General features: G+C 35.0%; 1 protein-coding gene across 2 annotated transcripts in view; it reads right to left on the reverse strand.

Annotated features, from left to right (window-relative positions):
* Positions 1 to 1,233: 1,233 nt before the first annotated feature.
* eya2 (EYA transcriptional coactivator and phosphatase 2) overlaps positions 1,234 to 21,827 on the reverse strand; it is a 43,318-nt gene continuing 22,724 nt past the window's right edge. For both annotated transcript variants that reach the window (XM_055160963.1, XM_055160962.1), the window contains exons 6-16: positions 21,737 to 21,813; positions 21,456 to 21,633; positions 19,835 to 19,971; positions 19,639 to 19,722; positions 11,925 to 12,014; positions 8,307 to 8,365; positions 7,013 to 7,173; positions 5,341 to 5,455; positions 4,174 to 4,295; positions 3,466 to 3,566; positions 1,234 to 2,480 (exon numbers count right to left, since the gene is read on the reverse strand). In XM_055160963.1, the coding sequence (XP_055016938.1) occupies positions 2,400 to 2,480; positions 3,466 to 3,566; positions 4,174 to 4,295; positions 5,341 to 5,455; positions 7,013 to 7,173; positions 8,307 to 8,365; positions 11,925 to 12,014; positions 19,639 to 19,722; positions 19,835 to 19,971; positions 21,456 to 21,633; positions 21,737 to 21,813 (1,205 nt within the window). In that variant the 3' untranslated portion in view covers positions 1,234 to 2,399. The remainder of the gene's footprint in view (positions 2,481 to 3,465; positions 3,567 to 4,173; positions 4,296 to 5,340; positions 5,456 to 7,012; positions 7,174 to 8,306; positions 8,366 to 11,924; positions 12,015 to 19,638; positions 19,723 to 19,834; positions 19,972 to 21,455; positions 21,634 to 21,736; positions 21,814 to 21,827) is intronic.

Below are 21,827 nucleotides of genomic sequence, written 5' to 3' on the forward strand. Positions count from 1 at the left end.
CGACTAAAGAAATTCTTGGTTAACTAAAGGCATGTCCTGCTGATCGATTAGTCAACTAAAAAGGGGACGTGGCAAATACTCCATCAAAAATCTTCTCAAGTCCAAGTCAAGTCCCAAGTCTTAGTCCATTTTATCAAGTCTCACTCAAGTCTGACTCAAGTTTAAGTCACGATTTGCAAGTCCCCACCTCTGCTCTTATACAATACAATACAAACTTGCTGTTCATACACTGTGTTTTTCTTGGAATTCTGTCATTGTTTAATAGGGTTTGGCTTTACAAGTACTTTTTACTTTAGCCTAAGCTCTTTCGGTCATGATCAGTGGGGGTGTAGTCTATGTTTTGTTTTGTTTTATTTTGTAGTGCTGCAAAATGACTAAATAAATCTAGTATCACTACTGCATTATAACATGGTATTTCAGTATCTGTGATCTGACAATATATTTGACCCAAACTGGAAATCATCATAAAACTAAAAAATGGTTGCCTGTATTAAGATAATTTCTTCAGTGCCTTATCTGCTTAAAAAAATACAAATATATCATTCTGGAGTTGCTAAAGGACACAGTGTATTTGTATGCAAAGGGCAGATTAAACTCATGATTCATAAACTTTCATTTCTGTTGTTGTGCATATAAATAATTTTAATCAATAAAATATATTTAGACCACTATAATAAACATGGTCGTCTAATGCTAGGGGTACACTGTGTCATATTTTTGATCGTTTCACTCAGCCCCAGCTCAAACTGTACGACCAAATGGCAGGATTTAAAAGTTCACAGCTCACGATTCATGTTCTCACACTATTCGATCTACTTCAACAGTGCCAAACCCTTCACTTCAACTGGACTTCAAACAGGTTTGATATTCTTGCAACCTATGATTGCTGACCTGGAGCTGGTCATGAGGTACTAATAGGTTCTCGTTACCCCTTGTCTACTACATAAAGCATGACACGATTAAGCCAAAACTCAGCCCAATCCCAAAAACAGTTGCAAAAGTGCAAAATTGGACCAAAAATCACACAATGTATGTCCGGCTTAAGACTCCATTATCCAGTTAATCAACTAAAAGACTGCAGCCCTACATAGTGATCATTTTATATTCAAATATTATATTCATTTTCTTTTTAAATTAGAGATGATTCCAAATACCCTCTTGTCATTGCTTGCATACGCCTGCTTGGAAAACACTGATTTTGACAACACACAAATGACACACGTTTTTCCCCACAAAGCACTTAATTTATTTGTATTAATCTAAAAATAAATCAACAATAAAGCATTATATACATATCATTACTAATCTGACTGAAGTGGACTCAGCACATGCACTCTCATAACAGTCTATTTTACAAAACAGGAGATTAGGAAAATGACAGAAGAAAATCAAAGGTGCATTGTGTAACTTTCCTGGTGAAGTGTCCATCAAATGCTTTTCTCCATGGAGTTATTACTTTGTCTGGAATGTTTTAAACCTTTCTATCTTCATGGATATCAAACCCTACCAAGTTACAGGTCAGATCTGTGGAGAGGCGACCCCATTCACAGTCAAAATGAGTGTTTTTCTAGGTATTTTTGAGCTATAAAACCACCTGTAATTGATTAAATGTTAAGTAGAGCTGTTTAATGCCATATTGTGGAACATTCCAGACAAAGCAATGACATATCCATAGAAAGAAGCAGGGATCCTCCACAAGAAATATTACACAAAGCAAAGAAAAACAAAACAAAACAACATACAACCCACATATTCCAGCCCCAGCCAATACACAGCATTTTGGAGACATTTTAAAGAGCATGTTTTGGGTCCTTAAGAAATGCCGCAAACTCAACAATAAATAAATCACATTCTTATATAAAAACAGACTATTTGAATAGCCTCTAACTATAGGGACTTTATAGTGGCTACTGTATGTCTATCATGACGTTTTAGTTAATTTTGTTAATGTTTTAAATAGTCAAAGGGTTAACGCAATTATGATAAATCAAATCACAGTTATCATGCAGTAAATTGTATTCAAGATTTAGTTTATGGTTTGGTAAAATGTGTGTAATTTTTTGCCAAATGGCTTTTTATCTGCAGGTTAAAAGGGTGTTGTTGTATTCAGTGCATCAATCTGTTATGTACAAAAAAAAGGAAGAAAAAAAAGATGAAAACTGAAAAATATCATTAAAATTTTAAGTTCATTTCTGAAGCTCTGGTCCTTTGTAGTTTTGATCCAACTTTTGTGCTTCAAATTTCAGATGATGTTGCGATGGCATCCAAAACTGGTCCATTTTCGGTCCCTTTGGTTTGTATCAAGTCTTGTAACTGAAGTAAGTCTGTAGTGGCAACTTCCCATCCACTAGCTGCACACAGAAGCTGAATATCTTTAGTGTGTGATCATGTGGCGCCCTCTAGAGGTAGTCCAGCTCTAGTGCATGGCTCAGTGCCTCCAGATCAGCGCGGCAGGACACTCTCCAGAAAGGCATGTTTTTCTGAAAAGGAGAGGAGAAAATATTTAGAAAGCTAGTATTAGAATATAATATGGATTCAATTACCTACAACAAAAGGGTAGAAAATTTTAAAGTCTAGATTTGACTTAAGACAGATAGATAAATACTACTTATTTATCCCAAAGGAAATTCATTTTTTCAGTACAACAGTACCTTTAGTAAAAGTACTTTTTTGATCTGTTTAATATTGATCAAGCAGTAGTTAAAGATAGTATTCAGTAATAAATAATTACACATACGTAATTGGTGAAAACAACTGAAGTACTGAGTAGAACATAATGTGATGTAATGAAATTTGACAGTCAAATCATAAAAATGCAAGACATAAAAAAAAAAAAAAATTAACTTTTATAGACCAAAATGTTTTACTCAAGTACCTTAAGTAAAAGTATGCTTAAAAGTATAATTTATATTAATATTCATATACATAAAATACTCAGATACACTTCTTTTTAATTGTTTTTCAATACTGCCATATAAATTATGCTATTTTGCTCATTTTATTCAAATGAATTCACATTTTTCAGAATCATTTTGGAAAGTAAAAAAACCTAAATGTTTCACTTGAGCAGCTTAAAAGCATTCTTAAATGTTTTATTCAAAAACCTACACCCATAAACTTGTTTTTCACTGGTTTTCAACACTGCCACATGCAATAGTTATAACTGATACTATTTTGCTAATCTCATTCAAACCAATTGACATTTCAAGAATCATTTTGGAAAGTAAAAAAAACCAAAAAAAAAAAACAAAAACACTGCGAGGAACAAAGCACAGATGTGAAACTTATGCCAGCAGAGTCTCCACACATAATACCACATAAAATACGATATAGCGTGTGCTGATAATGCGATTGTCCAAAGCTCCATAGACTATTTCACCAAAGCAGATCGAAAGGATTGTACAAGGTTAACTGATTCGCCGTGGTCAATTCTCCAGCTGTCAAAAACACAAGATTGAGATGTACCTTTTTGGCCACGGTTTCCTCCTCCGCTCCGTCTCCAATGACAATGTACACCGCCCTCCGCCCAAACCGCTGAGATATGCGCTCAAAACAACTCTCTTTACCTGCGAAAATAGAATAGAAAGTATGTCAATTGATTTTATAAATAAGCGTATTACAAATTTACAATAATAATAATAAAAGGCAAAATGATGGTACAATTTGTTATGATTTAAAGTGGCCATATTATGTTTCTCCTCAAAAACATACCTGGAGTTCATTCACACATGTTTAAAACACAAACAATGCAGGCTGAGTTCTTCTCTCAAACTAAAAACACTTTGTTCCACCTTGTGATGTCATGTGGTAATACAGGAGGTGCTCCACTGTGTTTTTAAACTCCATACACTTTCACTAGAATCATTTGGATAATTTCAGCCCTGGAATTGCCCATCTCTACTGAACTAAAGTGTTATTAACTTGAAAACTACCACAATATGAGGTAAAACAGAGCATTTTGAGCTTTGGAGACGTAGACAGACTAATAATAAAGTGAAAAATAAAGTGTTACTCAAACATGCATGAATGAAGCAAAACACAACTCCAGGTATGTTTTTAAGAAGATAACATTATAACATGGCTTAAAGCTTACAAGAATACATTACAGTACATTTTGTGTAATGTAGGACCTTTAAAATATATCAAAAAATGCTATACAAATGATATAATTACCTGTTTTAGTGGCACTATATATATTCTCAATGGGAAACACAGACCCCACGCCGTACAGTAAGACTTTAGACAGGGCTGGGATGAGTTGTGTGGTGGTCACCAAAACATTGACACAATTCGTCCTGAAACAAAGCATAAAATACATATTAATATACAAATAAGAAAAAGAATAACATGAATGATTCCTACAAAGTTAAAGGTTACATTTTTAACTGTTTCTTTTCTTTCTTTTTATATTCAAGCAATAGTTATTTTGGCCCTCCTCCTTGCTGAGCACATTTGTCTAAAATATAACATTTATTTTGGTTAGAAAATACTTTATCTATTATTTTAGCAACTTCATGTTCCCTCATGTTTACAAAAGACTGCTTTGACACCAGATGGGCAGTATTGGTTGACAAAAAATATTTAGATGGCAAATTAAGGTCTGAAACAATTCATCTGAATAATCGAGACAAAGTTGTCAAAAGTCAGCTAAACAACCTTTAAAATAACTGTCATATATTTTAGATTATACACAATCTAAAACGCATGGCAAAGCTTTTATAACTGCTACATTAAAAAAAAAACTTCATTCATTATTATTTATTCAAGTATACACTATATAGAAGCCTTCAGTAACCATATTTCAACTTTGAATAAAAAAAGCTCAACGTACAATAGCAAAATTATTTGACTAATCCACTAATTAATACAAATAAATCACAGCCCTTACATGTATGCAACTTATATTGTCATATTAAATTTTTATAATTTAAGTTGTTATAATGTTGATTTTCATTTATAATAATAAAAATAGTATTCTGTACATTTTATAGATACTTTTCAATGCTAAAAACTAGGGATGTAATGACATTCTGGGGGTCTAACCAAATTGTGAATATTCTACTTTTTCCTTTTAAAATGTCTTGAAAAACCTTTAATTCTGACATAATTGAAAGAATGAAGAGCTAAAAATGCTTAATGACAGTTATTTCTTCATGTAGTCTGCACTGAAACAGCAAAGGATCATGGTCTATGTAGTCCTCTCTGCTTTTTAGCTATTGTTGCACCATAATAATATCATAACAATGATATGGTGATGGCCCAAGATATTATTGTTAGACTTTTGACAATATGATACCACGATATTTCAGTTACTGTTACATCACTTCTAAAAACAGTTACCTGGAGTTGATAAGAGCCAGAGCTTTGAGTGCTTGTGTGAGCCATAGGTCTGTGAGCACCTCCATCTCTCTCCTCAACTGAAGCCACTCCTCTCTCTTTGGGCTGCCCAGTAAACCTGCCAAACACAAAGACCAAAACTCAATAGGAGAAAACAATACGGCCCTAAAATGTAATATATTTACTACAAACTGTGACTGTGGCATCTGTTTAAGACATAGAGCAACATCTGTATTTGTGCTCATATCTGTTTTATATATTTGAGCTAAGTCCAATTTTACATCACATTGAATTTGAATTTAAAGGGAAAAATAAATATCTGGGGCATTGTGACATTGGAAATGGGTTTTTGTCTAGACTTTGAATTCAGCAAGGCATAATTTTAGGTAACACCTGAGGTTAAGGGTCATATTTTCATTGTTAAAGGCCCTGTACTACAGAAACTTGACAGTTGTGAGCTTTAAGACATGTCATACTGTTGTGACCTTCTCACAAACACATCCGGAGTTGTGTTTTGTTTCAGTCACACATGTTTGAGTAATCTTTTATTATTAGTCTGTCTACATCTCCAAACTCCAAATGCTCTGTTCCACATTGTGATGTCATGAAGTGATAGTTTTCAGATTAACATCTGCCTTTATCTTTAATTCATCAAAGATTGGCAATTCCAGGACTGGAATTATCCAAATAATTTGACTGAAGTTGTATGGAGTTTAAGTGGAGCACTTTCTGTATCACCACATGACATCATAAGGTGGAACAGTGTGTTTTCTGTTTAAGAGAAGAGCTCAGCCTAAATATGCAGAGTTTGTGTGTTAAACATGTGTGAATGAAACAAAACACAACTCAAGTTTTTTTTAAAAAGATCAGAAAGTAGCATAATATGGGTCTTTTAACTATTACTAAAAAGCATAAAGTGTTTAATTATATTTCTGATAGTTTTTCTCACTTAATGCTTTATGTCTAAAGCTACCTTTTTACATTTATTGAGCCATTAACCATTTTGTTCCCATTAAAGTAGTTTTCATTAGCAGAGCTATAACAGCAAAGGAAAAAAATCAATTCTGTCAACTCGACATACATTTTTTTGATTGAATATGTTTCCAAGCTGCTTCTTCAGTTCATGTTATGTTAAATTATATGTTATATATACGTTATATCGGTCAAAAGATTTTTTGGGGTCCCCTTGTCATGACCTGCAATTAAGTTAAAATGTTAAGACATTTTTTGTATAATTTCTAATCTTTTTGTAATTATTTTATTGACTATTTTGTTCCCATATTGCTGGTTCAATTGAATGTTGAAAAGAAAAAGAAATAGGCTACATTTAATGTCCAAATAAGCGACTTATGGATCCTTTTATTGCTGGTTCAGTTACTGTTGAATAATATGAATAATGTCTATTGTCTTGGGTCGTGAAGGTTTGTGACTTTTAAAATATGGGTCCCCAGAAAATAATGGTTGGGAAACACTGCATAATATTGTTCAGATATTTTGCACTTTTTCTGTCCTTCATGTCCTTAAAAAAAACAAATGTGAATGTGAATACAATACTATGTTTTAATGTTGAATTATGCTATAATAGTAAATAAGAATTTATGTTAGAATCAACATGCCATCCAGTGTTGAATGTAGATTAAGATTAAATGCTGCGTAACATAAATTTGCATCTTACCTCCCACATTATTCTTGTAAGTGTTGTAGATCTCCTTGACCCGACGGTACCTGAAGGCCAGTTTCCTCATCCAGTCCACACCCCCATGCACCCCCGACCCCAGGCAGAGGGAGCCAGCCCCCGCTGGGGTCTGGAAGCCATCCGAACCAAAGTTATAAGTGCTACAAGAGGGAGAGAAAAACATATAGGTAAGTTTTTATTATAATATGTTTCAACACACTTATATTACTGAAAAAAAAAAAAACAAAACAAAAAACTTCCTAGACAGTTACTGACACTGTTTTTGTATAATAGTACTTTGAGTATTTTTCCACCACCATACTTTCACTACTATTTGAGAAATGATTTTAATGTAACAGTACTCTTATTTGAGTAAAACTTGTGATTATTTGTTATTATTTTTCCATTTTTTGGTCTGTTCTTTCAAATTAACATTGCTTTGTGTAACATTAAATCAGATGTTGTGTCCAGACAGTTGCTCTTACAATGATTTTTATCTGAGTAATATATTGGACCACTACTGTGTACTTTTACTTGAGTAATATTGTTTTGAAATAATGGTAGTCTTACTTCAATAATATCTAACTAATAAAATTACCGTAAGTGCGATAAGAAAACTATGAGAAAATTCAAAATTGTGGATCACGTAATTACAAAACAAAAACTACTGATATAATGAATTCTATAAAATCAAATCTGCGCCGAATTTGAGCAAAACTTTTGTAATATCTATGAGCGCAAGTCAAGCTAACGCTGCTAGACCAGACACGGCTGTAAACCGTAACATTATCCGATATTTAAAAATGATTGGTGCCACCACAAACATGTCAGGCCGTAATAAAATTCATATTCTGAGAAGCTGTGAATGATGACTTGTCAATAAATCCTAATGCTGTAGTCTGTGTGAATATAAAACCATATGACCACTGAAAAGGGAAAGCGTATAATAACTCAACCAAATAAATACGATATAAAAAGTTACGTCTGGTTTCTATCCTTTAAAAATAGTTGGGAATGCTTGGTTAGATTTGTGCTGTAAACTGTCTGGACTGAGGGAGAGTGATAAAGAGACATTTTGATGGGAATTGAGAGGGGTGGCTAATGCTTGGACATACTATCCGCTTGTGGAAGTACAATAAAAGTACATACAAGCTTGAACAGAACCAGAGAAGTTAAACCACTGCGCATCTCATCTCTCCCTTTTTCTTTACAACTCCGAGAGGGCATGTCTGGTTCACGAGACATAGGAGAAGTTGGGTTTAAAAAAAAAAAAAAACTTTGAAAAGAAAATTACCTTAAGTCTTGTCCATTGTCGTCTGAAGCCACGTCATCGATGTGAACTTGGTCACATTCCTGGTAAAATAAAGAAAAAGCAAAACGAATTTGTAAAGAGATTTATTTCACAAAGTCCAGGCAAGTGCACTAAAAAAAGAAGAAAAAGTTGAAAGAGAACGCAGCAGGATAGGGATCAAAATCCTAAATAAAGATGAGGAAGGAGGAAGCCAAATATTTGGTAGTCAAAGTTTAACTGAATGACTGTATTGTGTGGAGAAAGTATGCAAGGACTAGGCCTGTCACAATAATTACTCTATTGATTTATTGTTCAATACATCATCTGTAAAAAAAAAAAAAAATGCACTACTTGGAAATATTGGGTTATATTTTGAAATTTCAGTCAAAAAAGGTCAAATTAATAACTCTGATTCATTACAGAAGCAAAGTAGGTACTAAAGTGTTTAATTCTGCTATTTATTCACTGTATTTGTTTACTTACTTATTTTTTCTATATTATAATAATGCACTTTTAGAATAAGTGTTAATAGTTTGTGTGGTTTTGTGATTTTGTGGTATCTGCTCTTGGGTTTTTGCATCTTGACAGACCAAGCAAGTACAAATGACAATGTTCTTACAAGATGCGGAAACATTTATCATACAGTTTTTTTTAAAGAAAATCTACAATTTACACTAAAATGAATGATTACTCTAATGGAGTATGGATAGCATGTTGTAATAGTTCTGCCATATACTATTATCACTGTTACAAAATGTTATGGTCACAATAAAATGTGCTAAAATATGCCTCAATGAGGTCCTATTATGTAAAACCATAGACTGTGTAAAAGAAGTGGATTAAGCGAGTGTGAGTGGACTAAGCGAGTGTGAGGTCACCCACAGCGTTCAGCGTCGCTCAAATGAGGCTCAAGATGCTCACAGTTACAGGAGCGAATCTGGAGCCAGGTTCTATGTTATGAATAGGATTTTTTTATGGACAAAATAGCGATAAAAAAAAAAAAAGAAGTCAGGATCATTTAGAGCAGATTAATACAAACATTTTAAGACCAAAATGACGAGGCTCACTACAGCAGTTACAGAGAGAGGAGCCACAAGATCCTAATGTAAGTCCATTGGAGTCAGAGTCAGAAGGAGCTGGAAGAGCCTCCTGGCGAACTTCCTGTCCACTCATGTCAACTCATATATACGGTCTATGTGTACAACCTATTAACCCTGCAGTTAAGGCCTCAACTAACACGCCCTAAAATGTGTATTAGTTTAGTGGTTGATAATTCATGTTTCTTAAATTATTCTTTATTCAAAAATATATCACAAATCAAGAAGAGTGGGGTGTGGAAGAGTTTTTTTGTTTATTTGCCTGTTTAATTTTTGCTCTCGTTTTTGTATAATGATGAAAAAAAAGTATCACAAATCTAACAGCAAAATGTGTTGGGAAAAAAACAATTTTCAAATAAAAATATAAATCTGAACGATGTAGTAAACATTACACCTAACTAATTCGCAAAATACCGTCAGATAAATACCTTTCCTTCAGACCAGCCACAACCTGCTAATTATTTAGTGTAGCTGTCATAGCAGTTTTGTTTCCTTTCACTATTGATAATACTTCACACACAATACACAACATTGTCATTGTTGTGATGCGGTTACCCCAGACAGACAGGCTCAGTGATCAGGTTTCTTATGCAGACAGAGACACTACCTCATCCCCCTGGTGCTGTCAGTGCATTTCTCTCTATTCCCAAAGGCTGCTCTGGTCTCCCGTGTGTAAATCACCCCACTGGGTCAATCCCCAATACTGGATCAGAAATTACATGGTTGCTGAACTGGTTAATATGTGTGCTAGTGATGGAATGAAGCAGCAAATGTATTTTAAAACAAGGTATTTTTGAAATAGAGCGGTTTACAATGCATTCATGTTTGATACTTAAAGGTGCATTGTGTAACTTTTCTGGTGGAAAGTCTGTCAAATGCTTTTCTCCTGTTATTGTTTTGTTTGGAATTTTTCACAGTATGGCATTAAACCTGTCTATCTTCATGAAAACCAGATCTCATCAAACCAGTCCAAGTTACATGTCAGATCTGCAGTGAGGCAATCCTCGCCTGACAGCCAGAATACCTTTCTTTCTAGTATTTTTGAACTATAAAATCACCTGTAATTGAATAAATGTAAGGTAGGGCTGTTTAATGTCATACTGTGGATCATTCCAGACAGAGAAATAACATTGCCATAGAAACAAGCAGGTGATAGACCCTCTGCCAGAAAAGTTACACAGTGCACCTTTAAAGTTATGAAGTTATGATGCACAACTAATAATGCTTTAGTAATCGGAAAGTTATAGTTTATGTTTATTATTTTAAATTTTTTACCTCACACAATTTAATTTAAATTAAAAGCCTGAGAAAAATACTCAGTAAAACAATGACATGCCAGTGCTTTAAGAATTTAAGTCTGAAATTTGATTACAAAAGCATACATGAAATATACAAATTAATAATTTCTTCAAGTGTTTTGTTGAGAATTGTTGAGTGAAGAAAACAGTCTACAACAAACAAATACTTTAACAGCACTTAAGACTGTAAACATTTTATGAATATGAAAAAGGCTGTTATTGTGCAATCAACCAATTCTGTATAATCTGACTTATCTTGTTATAAATACATCACATACTAGGTTTCATATAGCTATAATCTTCAGTTACAGTCAGTGGCGTGCTAAAACTCTGAAAGACAGAGACATGAACATCCAATAAAAGTTGAGACTACGTGCTGGGTCCAAAGACAAAAAAAATGACACGTCTGAAGAAGGGCTTGACCCCGAAACCTCACATTGTGGCGTCATTAAAATACAAATTTGTGAGCTCAGAAGAACTACAGTGCGGATCTGTTTTTTTGTGCTAATACTCTGAACCATAAGGCAGCAGTGACATTATGGTAGTAAAGCTCTGAGGCCAAGATTTACTGAGCTCTGACAACAAAAGAGGGGATAAAACCTGCTTTGAAAATGGCGTGTCTGGCTGCGCTCCCCCTATAATTATCGCTGCTCTGAGTGGGCTTTGTCTTACTTTGTTTTCGCGTGTCGTTTTGTGTTAGAACAAGGTGAAAGAATGTAGAAATGAAATCATGGATTAGTCTCAAGCAGCTGTTAACATCATTTTGTGATTAACTGTCTGGTTAAAGGTGCACTATGTAATTTTTCTGAATAAGGGTCCATAACCTGCTTCTCTTCATGGATGTTATTGCTTTTTAGAGTTAAAGTTCTATTATGGCACTAAACTTAAAACAACACTATGTAACTTTTTTGTGGTGGCAGAGATAAACACAAATAAATTCCCATGGCGACAAGCAGATGGATACAGACACTCATCTCGGCTACTTCTGAGCCTGGTTTGTGGAGATGCAAGCACGCTCACAGTATGGATGCAGATTTTTGTACAATCAAAACATTCTGAAAATATATGCTTTTATGTTTTTAAATCTGTAATTGAATAAATGCCAAATAGATTAGTTTGATGCCATACTAAGGAACATTCCAGGCAAAGCAATAACATTTCCATGGAGACAAACAGGTAGTTGTAAGGGTCCTAAAAGGCTTTTAAAAATATATATATATATATACCTCTAGGTCATTGAAGAAGAGTCTGGAGTCAGCCAAATTGAAAATCATCTCCTCCATCCACAGACCAAGTGACACAGCACGCGATGAATCCTAGCAACAAAAAACACAAATATTAACATTATGTACAATAAATAATTACTAAAATCACACATAAACCAACGTGTTTAAGAGTAAGGTGACTTGTTAAAGGTCCTGTATTATGCAAAAATTACTTTTGTGAGCTTTAGTCATGTTACCTCAACAAAAACATGTTTCATTCACACATTTTTAAGTAATCCTTTATTATTAGTCTGTCTACATCTGCAAAGCTCAAAATGTTCTTTCCACCTTGTGATGTCATGAAGTGGCAGTTAACACCTACCTTTTATTCAGTAGGAAGCGGCAATTCCAGGGCTGAAATTCTAGATTATTCTAATTAAAGTGAATGGAGTGGAGCATTTCTAGTATTAACACATGACATCATAAGGTGGAACAGAGTGTTTTCAGTTTGGGAAAGCCTAAATATGCAGGTATTGTGTGTTTGAACATGTGTGAATGAAACAAAACACAACTCCAATTATATTTTTGAGGAGGAAACACCATTATAACATAGATCAGAAAATAGTGTAATATGGGCCCTTTAAGCATGTGCCTGGGCTTGTTCCTAAAGTCGATCTATCTTAAGGGCAAAAAATGTCGTAACTGTCAATCAACCGTAGCTTCATTAGAGTTTGTAAACTACTGCGTGTGGTTTGACCTGGTTCACTCACACAATATTATCACAACAGTTGTCTTTTCATTTAGGTGTGGTTATGGTATCAATTAAGTAATGAATTATGGTTTGAGAAGCTCGGTATTGCATTCAAATCATTATCAAACGCCATTACTCTTGATAATATCACTGCTCTGTCAAAAACGTCGCCGAAATGTCTCCTCAAAACTGTTTTCAAAAGTATTAAATCGACTGATTGAGGTGGTTCAAAGATAGACAGGTGCAGATATGCTGTTGTCAATCAAACCCCCAAATGATTCTTATCTGTATTAAAAAAGCCAAACACTTCCTTATTGAACATTGACATTGATATTGACGATTGGTACCAGTCTGTGAAATAAGCACAGACACTGCTAATGTTGACTTAGTGTTGTTTGTATAAGATTTCATTTCATGGTAACATCTTTTTGCTTGATTGGTGACATGCTACCTGAAAGCAAACACTGTGTTCAGCGGAACCTGAGGAATAAAATACAAAACATACAATGTCGAGTATTTGCAGAAGTTTCTAGCAACTAAACTATCTAACTACCTAAAAAAACTATTTAGCTATCGAGTTAAAGGTTGTATGGAGGAATTTTTTTTTGTTTCAAACTGTCAGTGAAAGATTAAAATACCATTACAGAGACGCAGCAGCTTTGTAATTATGATGACCAAAAAAAAAAGAATGAAAATCTATCAACTGTGGACATAGTGAGGCCAGATAAACATCAGCCAATAGAAAACGAGGCTCCCTCATTTTCTATTGGCTGTTAGGTTGTCAATCAAACTCCCTAGTATAACTGACTCGTCAGAGCGCGGGGATTACGTGGTTTACGCAGCAGTTCTTAGAGGCTTTTTCTAACTGTCGCTTCCTCGCATTTCGCACAAAGTTTGTTGTGACGGCGGACGAGAATCCACGACCGGTTCGCCGCAAAAGAAAGTCTGTTTTTGAGGTCGCTGAAAGAAGAAGAGAAGGAGAAAAGGAGCAAAGCCAAACTGAGGTGATTCTTGGAGATCTCGTCCAGCGATGGAACGACCGAAGCAGACGAAGGGTCTAAAAACTGACGCGTCGGTCGCTGAATTACTTCTAGACAGGTCACTTCAATAGTAATTCTGAATGCGCACAAGGACTGTCGCTGTATTTCTCTTCCCTTAAAAAAATCCTCTATACAACCTTTAACTATCTAACTATCAGTAAAAACGGATTGGCGCGCACACACTCACTCACACAAAAACAAGCACACAAAACAGGTTACACAAATTTTATAATGGAAAAATAAAAATATATATAATATACTAGGCCATAATGAAACTGCTTCATTAAAACTGCATAGGCTTAAAGTGCATTTGACAGATTAATATATTTTTGATGTGACAGTACTTGTGGTATATAATTATCAGAATTTTACATCAGTTAAGTGGCAGTTTGTGAAGAAAAGTAAAAAAAAAGTTGTAAATTGCAGGAAGTTACAGTGAGTAAAATATCTCTATGACATATTATGTTATTAAATCCATCCAAAATGCATGGACAATTTACACACAAGGAATGTGTTTTTCTGGCAGTTTAAATTGTGATTTAACTAAATAAAGGTGCCATAATTTATTTTCATATCTCTAATCATAACTATTATGTAATTTAGACAAGTTTTGGCCCTTTTTAACATTTTGGTTGCTATAGGTAACATACCTCTATGTATGTTACACCCAATCAGGAGGTAAAATGATAAAATTCACCAAAATTGCAAAACTAGATAAGAATATTCAGATTATTTTAGCAAAAAAAAAAAAGTAATCCAGTGATATTAACTATGAGCAATTACTAGTCTAACCTAAATTACAGTACTTTAATTGATACTGTGACTTTTGTAGAAAATGCTGAGGGGCTTGAATAAACACAAATTATACACATCCATTTTGCATCTGTTTCTTAAATTGCATAACATGTCAATAAGAAAACACACACTTAACAAATTGTGGTTCACCTCAAAAACTCTCCGAACTGACCTAATTTGTCATTATGAAACAAACTTTCAGTTTCCTAACAGGGACATTATAATTCACGTGGGCTATAAATCAAAAAACTGTCAAGTAGTAGAGATATGTTATTGAGCAAGAATACAAAAGCAGGTGTGTGGGCGCACCGTATTGTTTTGATGAGGCCTTGAAATTTGGCAACAAAGCAAGTCAAATGAGCCAGTGTCAGCCAAAGGTGAACAGCAGATTAGAGAAACAAAATGACGAAGACTTGACAACGGTAAACCACAGCTGCTGCTGGTCGGCAATGGCGGATGAAGTGCTCAGTTTTGTTACTTAAAGGTGCACTGTGTAACTTTTTGGTTGAGGTTTTTGTTCCCTAGTATGACATAGAACAGCTCCACTTTACAATATTAAATTACAGGTGGTTTTACAGCTAAATTTTTTAGAAAACCAGGCATTCTGACTGTGAGTGGAGTTACCTCTCCACAGATCTGACCTGTAACTTGGTCAAGTTTGATCTCCATGAAAATAAAAACATTTAATGCCATACTGTGAAACATCCCAGACAAAACAATAACATCTCCATGAAGAAAAGCATTTGATGGACCCTCCAGCAGAAAAGTTACACAATGCACCTTTACGTAAAAGTACAGATACAGAGGCAGAAAGTTACTCAAGTAAAAGTATCACAAAGGAAATAAGTACCCGTTTGAAAATGTACGTAAGTAAGAGTAAAAAGTTAAAGTATTCATACAGATTTGGTGAAAATGTGATTAAATTGTTAAAGTGTTAAAAGTATTGATTAAAAAATTATACAGATTTTGGTCAATGGTGACTAAACAAAAACATTTCTTAGTTTCCTTATGAATTTTGTGTATTCATTTTTGTTTACTGAAACACAAACATGGTCAAAATAACTCTTAAAATCACATGAAGAATACGTTTTACTTTTCAGTCCAGTTCAAAGATGTAGTGGAGAAAGTACAGATACTTGCTTCCACCTCTGCATGCCGGCGCTTTTATGCCAAATACAGGTGCGAGGAGTCAAAAGGTTAGCATAACAAGGAGGGGAGGTGAAATGCAGGGCTGAATGAAGAGGGCGGGGTTATGGGTTTAGCGGTTTACCATTCCAGCCCCATAATTAAGTTATTATCTGTAATTATCTCTGTCAATAGATGGCTTTATAAAGTGGTGTTGGGGACAGGGAACGCTTCGAGACAGAGATTTCTGAAGAAACAACAATGGCCCAAAGTTAACACTAATTTTATGCAAATGACGCTGTGTGAACTTTCCATAACACTTTGTAATGACATTGTAAATTGCACCTACTAGTTTTAAGCCTGGTTAATAATTATAAATCTGATGACATAATAACAGCTTTAAAAAAATTGCTATAAAAATGAAAAACATGTGTATCTGTATTATTAGAGATTGTATGGGTGGGGTGGGTGGGGGTTGTTTTTAAAGACTTGGCATACCATATTTCAAACTATTTATTGTACTTTTTTGTTACGCTGCTCATAAAATGGACTTGAGTACAGTGTTTTGTCTCTGTATAATTTTTATACTGAAATTACAAATTCAGATTCTGCATAATTTATCTCCTTTTGTTTTGACCTCTCAGCTCTACTTAATCTTTTCTTCTTCTGCAGTGCCCCACAGTATGGCTTTAATCATATCTGGCTTGCTTTAATTCCAATTTGACAGTTTTCATTGCTATAAAAACATAAAACAAACAAAAGAAAGGATTATTACAGTGAGAAGGCTCATCCCTTCATAGTTCTGACTTATAACTCGGCCGGGTGGCATCACATACTTGTCTCCATGGAGATAAATAAGTTTAATGCCACTGGTCTCTTCACCAGAAATGTTACAAGTGTATCTTTTAAATAAACGTTGTGTGCAAAAAAAAAAAAAAAAAAACAACATTCTCTATTTGGATACAGTCCCATTTGGTAAATATAATTATAAAAGAATTATTTTAGTCTATCTACTTGAGTGATATCAGCAAAGAAATTTCAAAACATGGATGTGTATCATTTAAAGGACTCATGTTATGCTATTTTCTGATCTATGTTATAATGTTGTTGTTTCATCAAAGAACAAATCTGGAGTTTTGTTTTGTTTTATTCAGGTTACATGTTTAGCACACAAACCTTGCATATTTAGTTCTTCTCTCAAACACCTTGTGATGTCATGTAGTGATACAGGAAGTGCTCCACTGTGTAAACTATATCACCTTCACTTCAATAGAATCATTTGGATAATTTCAGCCCTGGAACTGCCAATCTCTACTAAACTAAATGTAAAATGTAAACACCAGCTTCATGACATCACAAGGTGGAACAGAGCATTTTGAGTTTAGATATGTGGACAGACTTATAATAAAGGATTACTCAAACAAAACACAACTCCAGGTATGTTTTTGATTCCAACATGGCTTAAATCTTTCAAGAATTTTTTTTCATGATATAGGACCTTTAAGCAAAAGCATTACTGTAAACATAACACTGATTTAACTCACGTCATCTATAACAAATGCTAACGGCACATTTAAAACCACCATTACAAAAACAACAGCAGAAGAAACAACTTGGTGCATGATAAATTTGACAATGGAGGACTCATTACAACCCACGAAACATGGAACTCTTGAAGCTTCACTTTTGGCCGAAGAAGAGACTGTTGAAAACTACCATCTTTCAGCACACCATTAGTCTCCTCTGCTCCTCAACCTGCTTTTAAGTACAGCTCTTAGCCATTGTTTATGGTAAAAACTGAAGTGGTTGACAGAAATGGGAAGGACCTGGCTTGTGAGAAAAGCAGCGCAAAATTGATAAAGCGGTAAATAATTTGGGCCAAAAGGGATTCGTCAGCAGCGAGAGGGCTTTTATGACTTGCAATGATTTTGGTTTGTTAATCTGTTTTCCACAATCATTCGTCTAATTCTTATGTTCCTTCTCTGCTTTTTGAAGTCTGAAATTGTCCGAGTTTTTAGTTTCAGCAGCGGGATGTTCGGAGCATGTGGGTGGAATCAGGAATTTCTTGAACTTGAGTCGAATTTCAACATTTTTGCTCCCTCTCTCTCTCCCTCTTTTTTTCTTTTTTCCTGCTCTTTTGCATTTTGCCTTCCTATGTTTTCATGATAAAACATAACGCAAAGCAACCAGACAACGCTCTCAAATGGCCCTCCATTTTGTGTCAACTAAGCAAAGCGTGAGAATTTACAACGCAGGTCCCCTTAGGCTGAATACAAGAAATATGCCATTGTTAGCTTGTTTTTAGCGTCCTAGCGTTCTGGGTCTACAGCTACAGAGTTACAGTGTCAGTCAAACAGCATGACGCGGGGGCTAGATAAACATTCGCAGCCAAGAATGAAAAGAAACAAGAGGGCAAAGAGGCGAAAACAGCCAGCGTGTGAAAATCATGACATCTTCAGCGATTTGTCAAATAAGACCAACATGGTAGAATGTGCACGAAACACATAGGAGTTAGGAAATTAATTAAGGTCACCAGATTTTCAAAATTAAAAACTGGGATTCACCCTGGTTGGGATGGTAGGTATAAATAAAACTGTGAAAAAAGCATGTAGCAATGTCCATTCTCAGGGGTCAGCCCTATGTTCCCTTATTTCTAAGATTTTTCTTATTTCAAATCCAATTCCAAATCCACTTTATTTATATAGTACAATTTACAAACAGAGCAGTTTCCTAAGTGCTGCACAGAGATCATTAAATGAAGACAACAAAAAGGTAAATTGCTTATTTCTAAGATTTTTTTTTCTCCAAATTAAACTCTAAATCAAGTCTTTTTTTTTGTTTTGTTTTGTTTTAAACCACATTTAAAGGGAAGATTCAGAGTAACTGTAGTCAACTGCTGCTGGTTAAAAGGTTGAGGATACTGATACCAAATTGGGAGAAATGGGGATAAATTCTGATGCAAGTGAAATGTGGGAACATAGGGCCTAATTTTGAAAAACAAAAACAAAAAAAAACTTAGAAATGAGGGAACATAAGGCTGAGGCAACATACGCTCCTCATTCTCGACTCTCATGAGGGTCAGTGTATAATCTGAGAGACAAAATACAAATGCAATTGATGCTCCTCTGGTTTAGACCTGGTTTAGAACTGATATAGTCCTAATTTTAGCCCTAATTTAGTCCTAGTTTAGTCCTGATTTAGATCTAATTGGTCCAAAATAGGGACACCTGGGAAATGTCTTGTGTAAAACTGGGACAAATCATTGGTTTTGAATAAATCTGCAGGAACAGGCAACACAGGGCTCAAAACTGGGACTGTCCTGGGTAAATAGGGAGGTCTGATCTCTCTGAAATTAATTTAACTGAAACTAAAAGTTGAAAATTAAAGAAGAAAAACTAATTGTCATTATTCAATTAGGTGACAAATTATATATAATAATATATATATATATATATATATATATATATATATATATATATATATATATATATATATATATATATATATATATATATATATATATATATATAAGCCTAAATATTTTAACTTAACAACTACTATCCTTTGTGAAGTGTGAGCCTAACTTTATTTTTGTAATATTTGCAGTATAATTTAAATCTTATATTAATTATATTGATGCATGAATGGTGATATGCATAGTTGGACATAAAGCAATAAAGTGAAACGCGCTTGTTGTTCTGAAAACATTTTTTGGACTGATCATGTACATTTGAATACATGCATAATTGTTTATTTCATGCTATAATTTTAAGTGTCTAACTAGTGTGTATACTGGTAATGAGCTTTTCCTTGTCACTTCTTTAGCTTGATCTCTACATGTTTGTATATATGTTTTTACAGTTTGACTTGTGCTAAGAAAACAAATTCTCCTCGCAATTTTCATTTTCTGAGTGTGGCGTTGAGGATTTTCCAGGGCCTATGAGCCGCTGTGAAGAGCCTGTTTGCTGTACTGACATGTGGGCTGTTTGTGTGGTGCTGGCGGCGGGGGTCTGTCCGTTCATACCTTGCCAAATCGTGAGGAGAAGGTTCCCGTGAGGAGCGAGTGGAAAATGATGATGGTTTCATCCAGGTCCCAGATAAACACCCTCTGCGGAGCAATAACACGGACAGTATGTAACGCTAACCTCATCAAACGTTTATGTGAGCGGGACCCTCACTGGGAAACACAAACATGGAGGACTGTGGCGAGTGGAGCGTACCTCGATGTCAGAGTCCAGAGGGGGCGCGGGGTCGTTCACTCTCTTCCTGCCTCGCAGCTTCCCATCCGGGGCTCTTCTCGCCGGGATGCCCTCCTCTTTCCCTGGGGTGGGGGGGCTTGGGGGTGTGTGGTACTCTCCTGGATTGGTCAATGATAAATAAAAGAATGGTTACACTTTAGTTAAAGGACCATATATTAATTGCTAGTTAGTGCTGGGAATGTAAAAATATCCAAATCCAACGGTACATTAGATAATCACTGTATTTATTTCACAGTACAATATTGATTGAGATTCTTTTGAGGAGGCTTACAGAAATGTAGATAGATATTTTTTTTCCCTTATAATATGCCTTGTGACAATGGTCAGCTTTTTGTGCTAACATGTCATATTCTAAAGGATCAAGATTTAAAATGTGTTAAAAGTTATTTCTTTGTGTCGTCTACACAAAAACAGAGCAAAGGATCATGGATCATGTAGTTCCCTATGCTTTTGTACCTGCAAAGAAGCTTGTGATTTAATATATTGAAATAGACCACAAGGGCAGTGTGTGACTTTTGATGGTATAATATAATATTTTGGCTAACATTGTAAAGTACCTAGTTAGTGCTTATTTAACCTGTGTTAATGGCTGAAGAGTTGTTAAATACAGAAGAAAACATTAATATCTTAATTAACACTTACAAGCTTCTGTAATGATCATACATTGTGAAAGTCGACTTGGACTCCGCGCTACAGTTTATTTGTGAGTCAGTTTGGTGTTATTCAAAACAGCTGCTGTTGCAAAGGTTTTGTCAACATTTTATGCCACTTTGAATTTGAGTCAATTGCTGCGGGTGACGAGTTTTCATATGAATGATATTTATACGTTCTTAATTTGGTACATGTTATATTTTATTTATTCAAATGATTTATTTAATATGGAAAGATAAATAACATTATGTAAACCAGATGTGATGCTAATGTGTTGTAGCCACAATGTTAATTTTCTACACCTGTTCATAGGAGGCTTAATGAAGCTAATAAATTAATGTGCACATTTTTATCTATACAAGTGAATTTCTTCACTGCAATAATGTTCCATATTATCTTATTAGAAGAGACAGTGTAATCCCTCCCTCAATCCCTGAATCTTTTTCAAATGAAAATGGCTTCTGGATGGGAGCTGATATGCATTGATAGCAAAAACAGTGTCCAGATAAGATGACCACTGCAGAAACCTTCTCTACATCAAACCGTTTCTACACACCGTTTCTTCTGCTAATATAATATAGAACATTACTGAACTTGAAGTTAAGAAACTGAAGAAATTCAGTTGTACACGTATTCATAGATAACAACGTGCACACTGTCAACATCAGCATATCTAGTATTATATACAATAATTCCTTATATAAATAGGGGTCTCTCTCCACAGATCTGAACTATAATGTAGTGTAGTGCTGTAACCTGCGCGTCTCCCTTGTGATAGATAGGTTTCATCTGTACGGTAGAATATTCTAGACAAAGCAATAACATCTCCATGGACACAAGTAGGTAATGGACCCTCCACCAGAAATCGTACACAATGCCCCTTTAATCTATTGAGTTGAAACCACTAACCATGCAGCTGTTCACTCCCTACCTGTGTGTGACTCTGGGCTGTGATTGGGCAGCATGACGGAGTGCTCTGGATGCTGATAGGCCACTGGAGCTGTGATGGCGCCGGGGCTGATGTTGCTACTGGTTAGGTAGGGGCTGTTGTAGGGTGAGTTGTAATATGAGTACTGGCCTTGACTGTAGCTGGAATACGCAGAAAAATCCTGTAAAACACACACACAGCTGTTTAATCTTTCCATCATCATAATACTGACATGCTAGAATGGGCACATGTATGCTTATAAAAGATCTTATCTTTTGGCTTACCTGCTGGGTGTGGTTAAATGGCGTTGAACTGGAAATCGCATGGGTTCCTTGAAAAATTCCTGATGAGATGCCACCACCTGAAAAATCAAAA

This window comes from Boleophthalmus pectinirostris, unplaced genomic scaffold (genome assembly GCF_026225935.1).
Source record: "Boleophthalmus pectinirostris isolate CB_2022bp ecotype Guang Dong unplaced genomic scaffold, ASM2622593v1 HiC_scaffold_3, whole genome shotgun sequence".
Taxonomy (NCBI): Eukaryota; Metazoa; Chordata; class Actinopteri; order Gobiiformes; family Gobiidae; genus Boleophthalmus; species Boleophthalmus pectinirostris.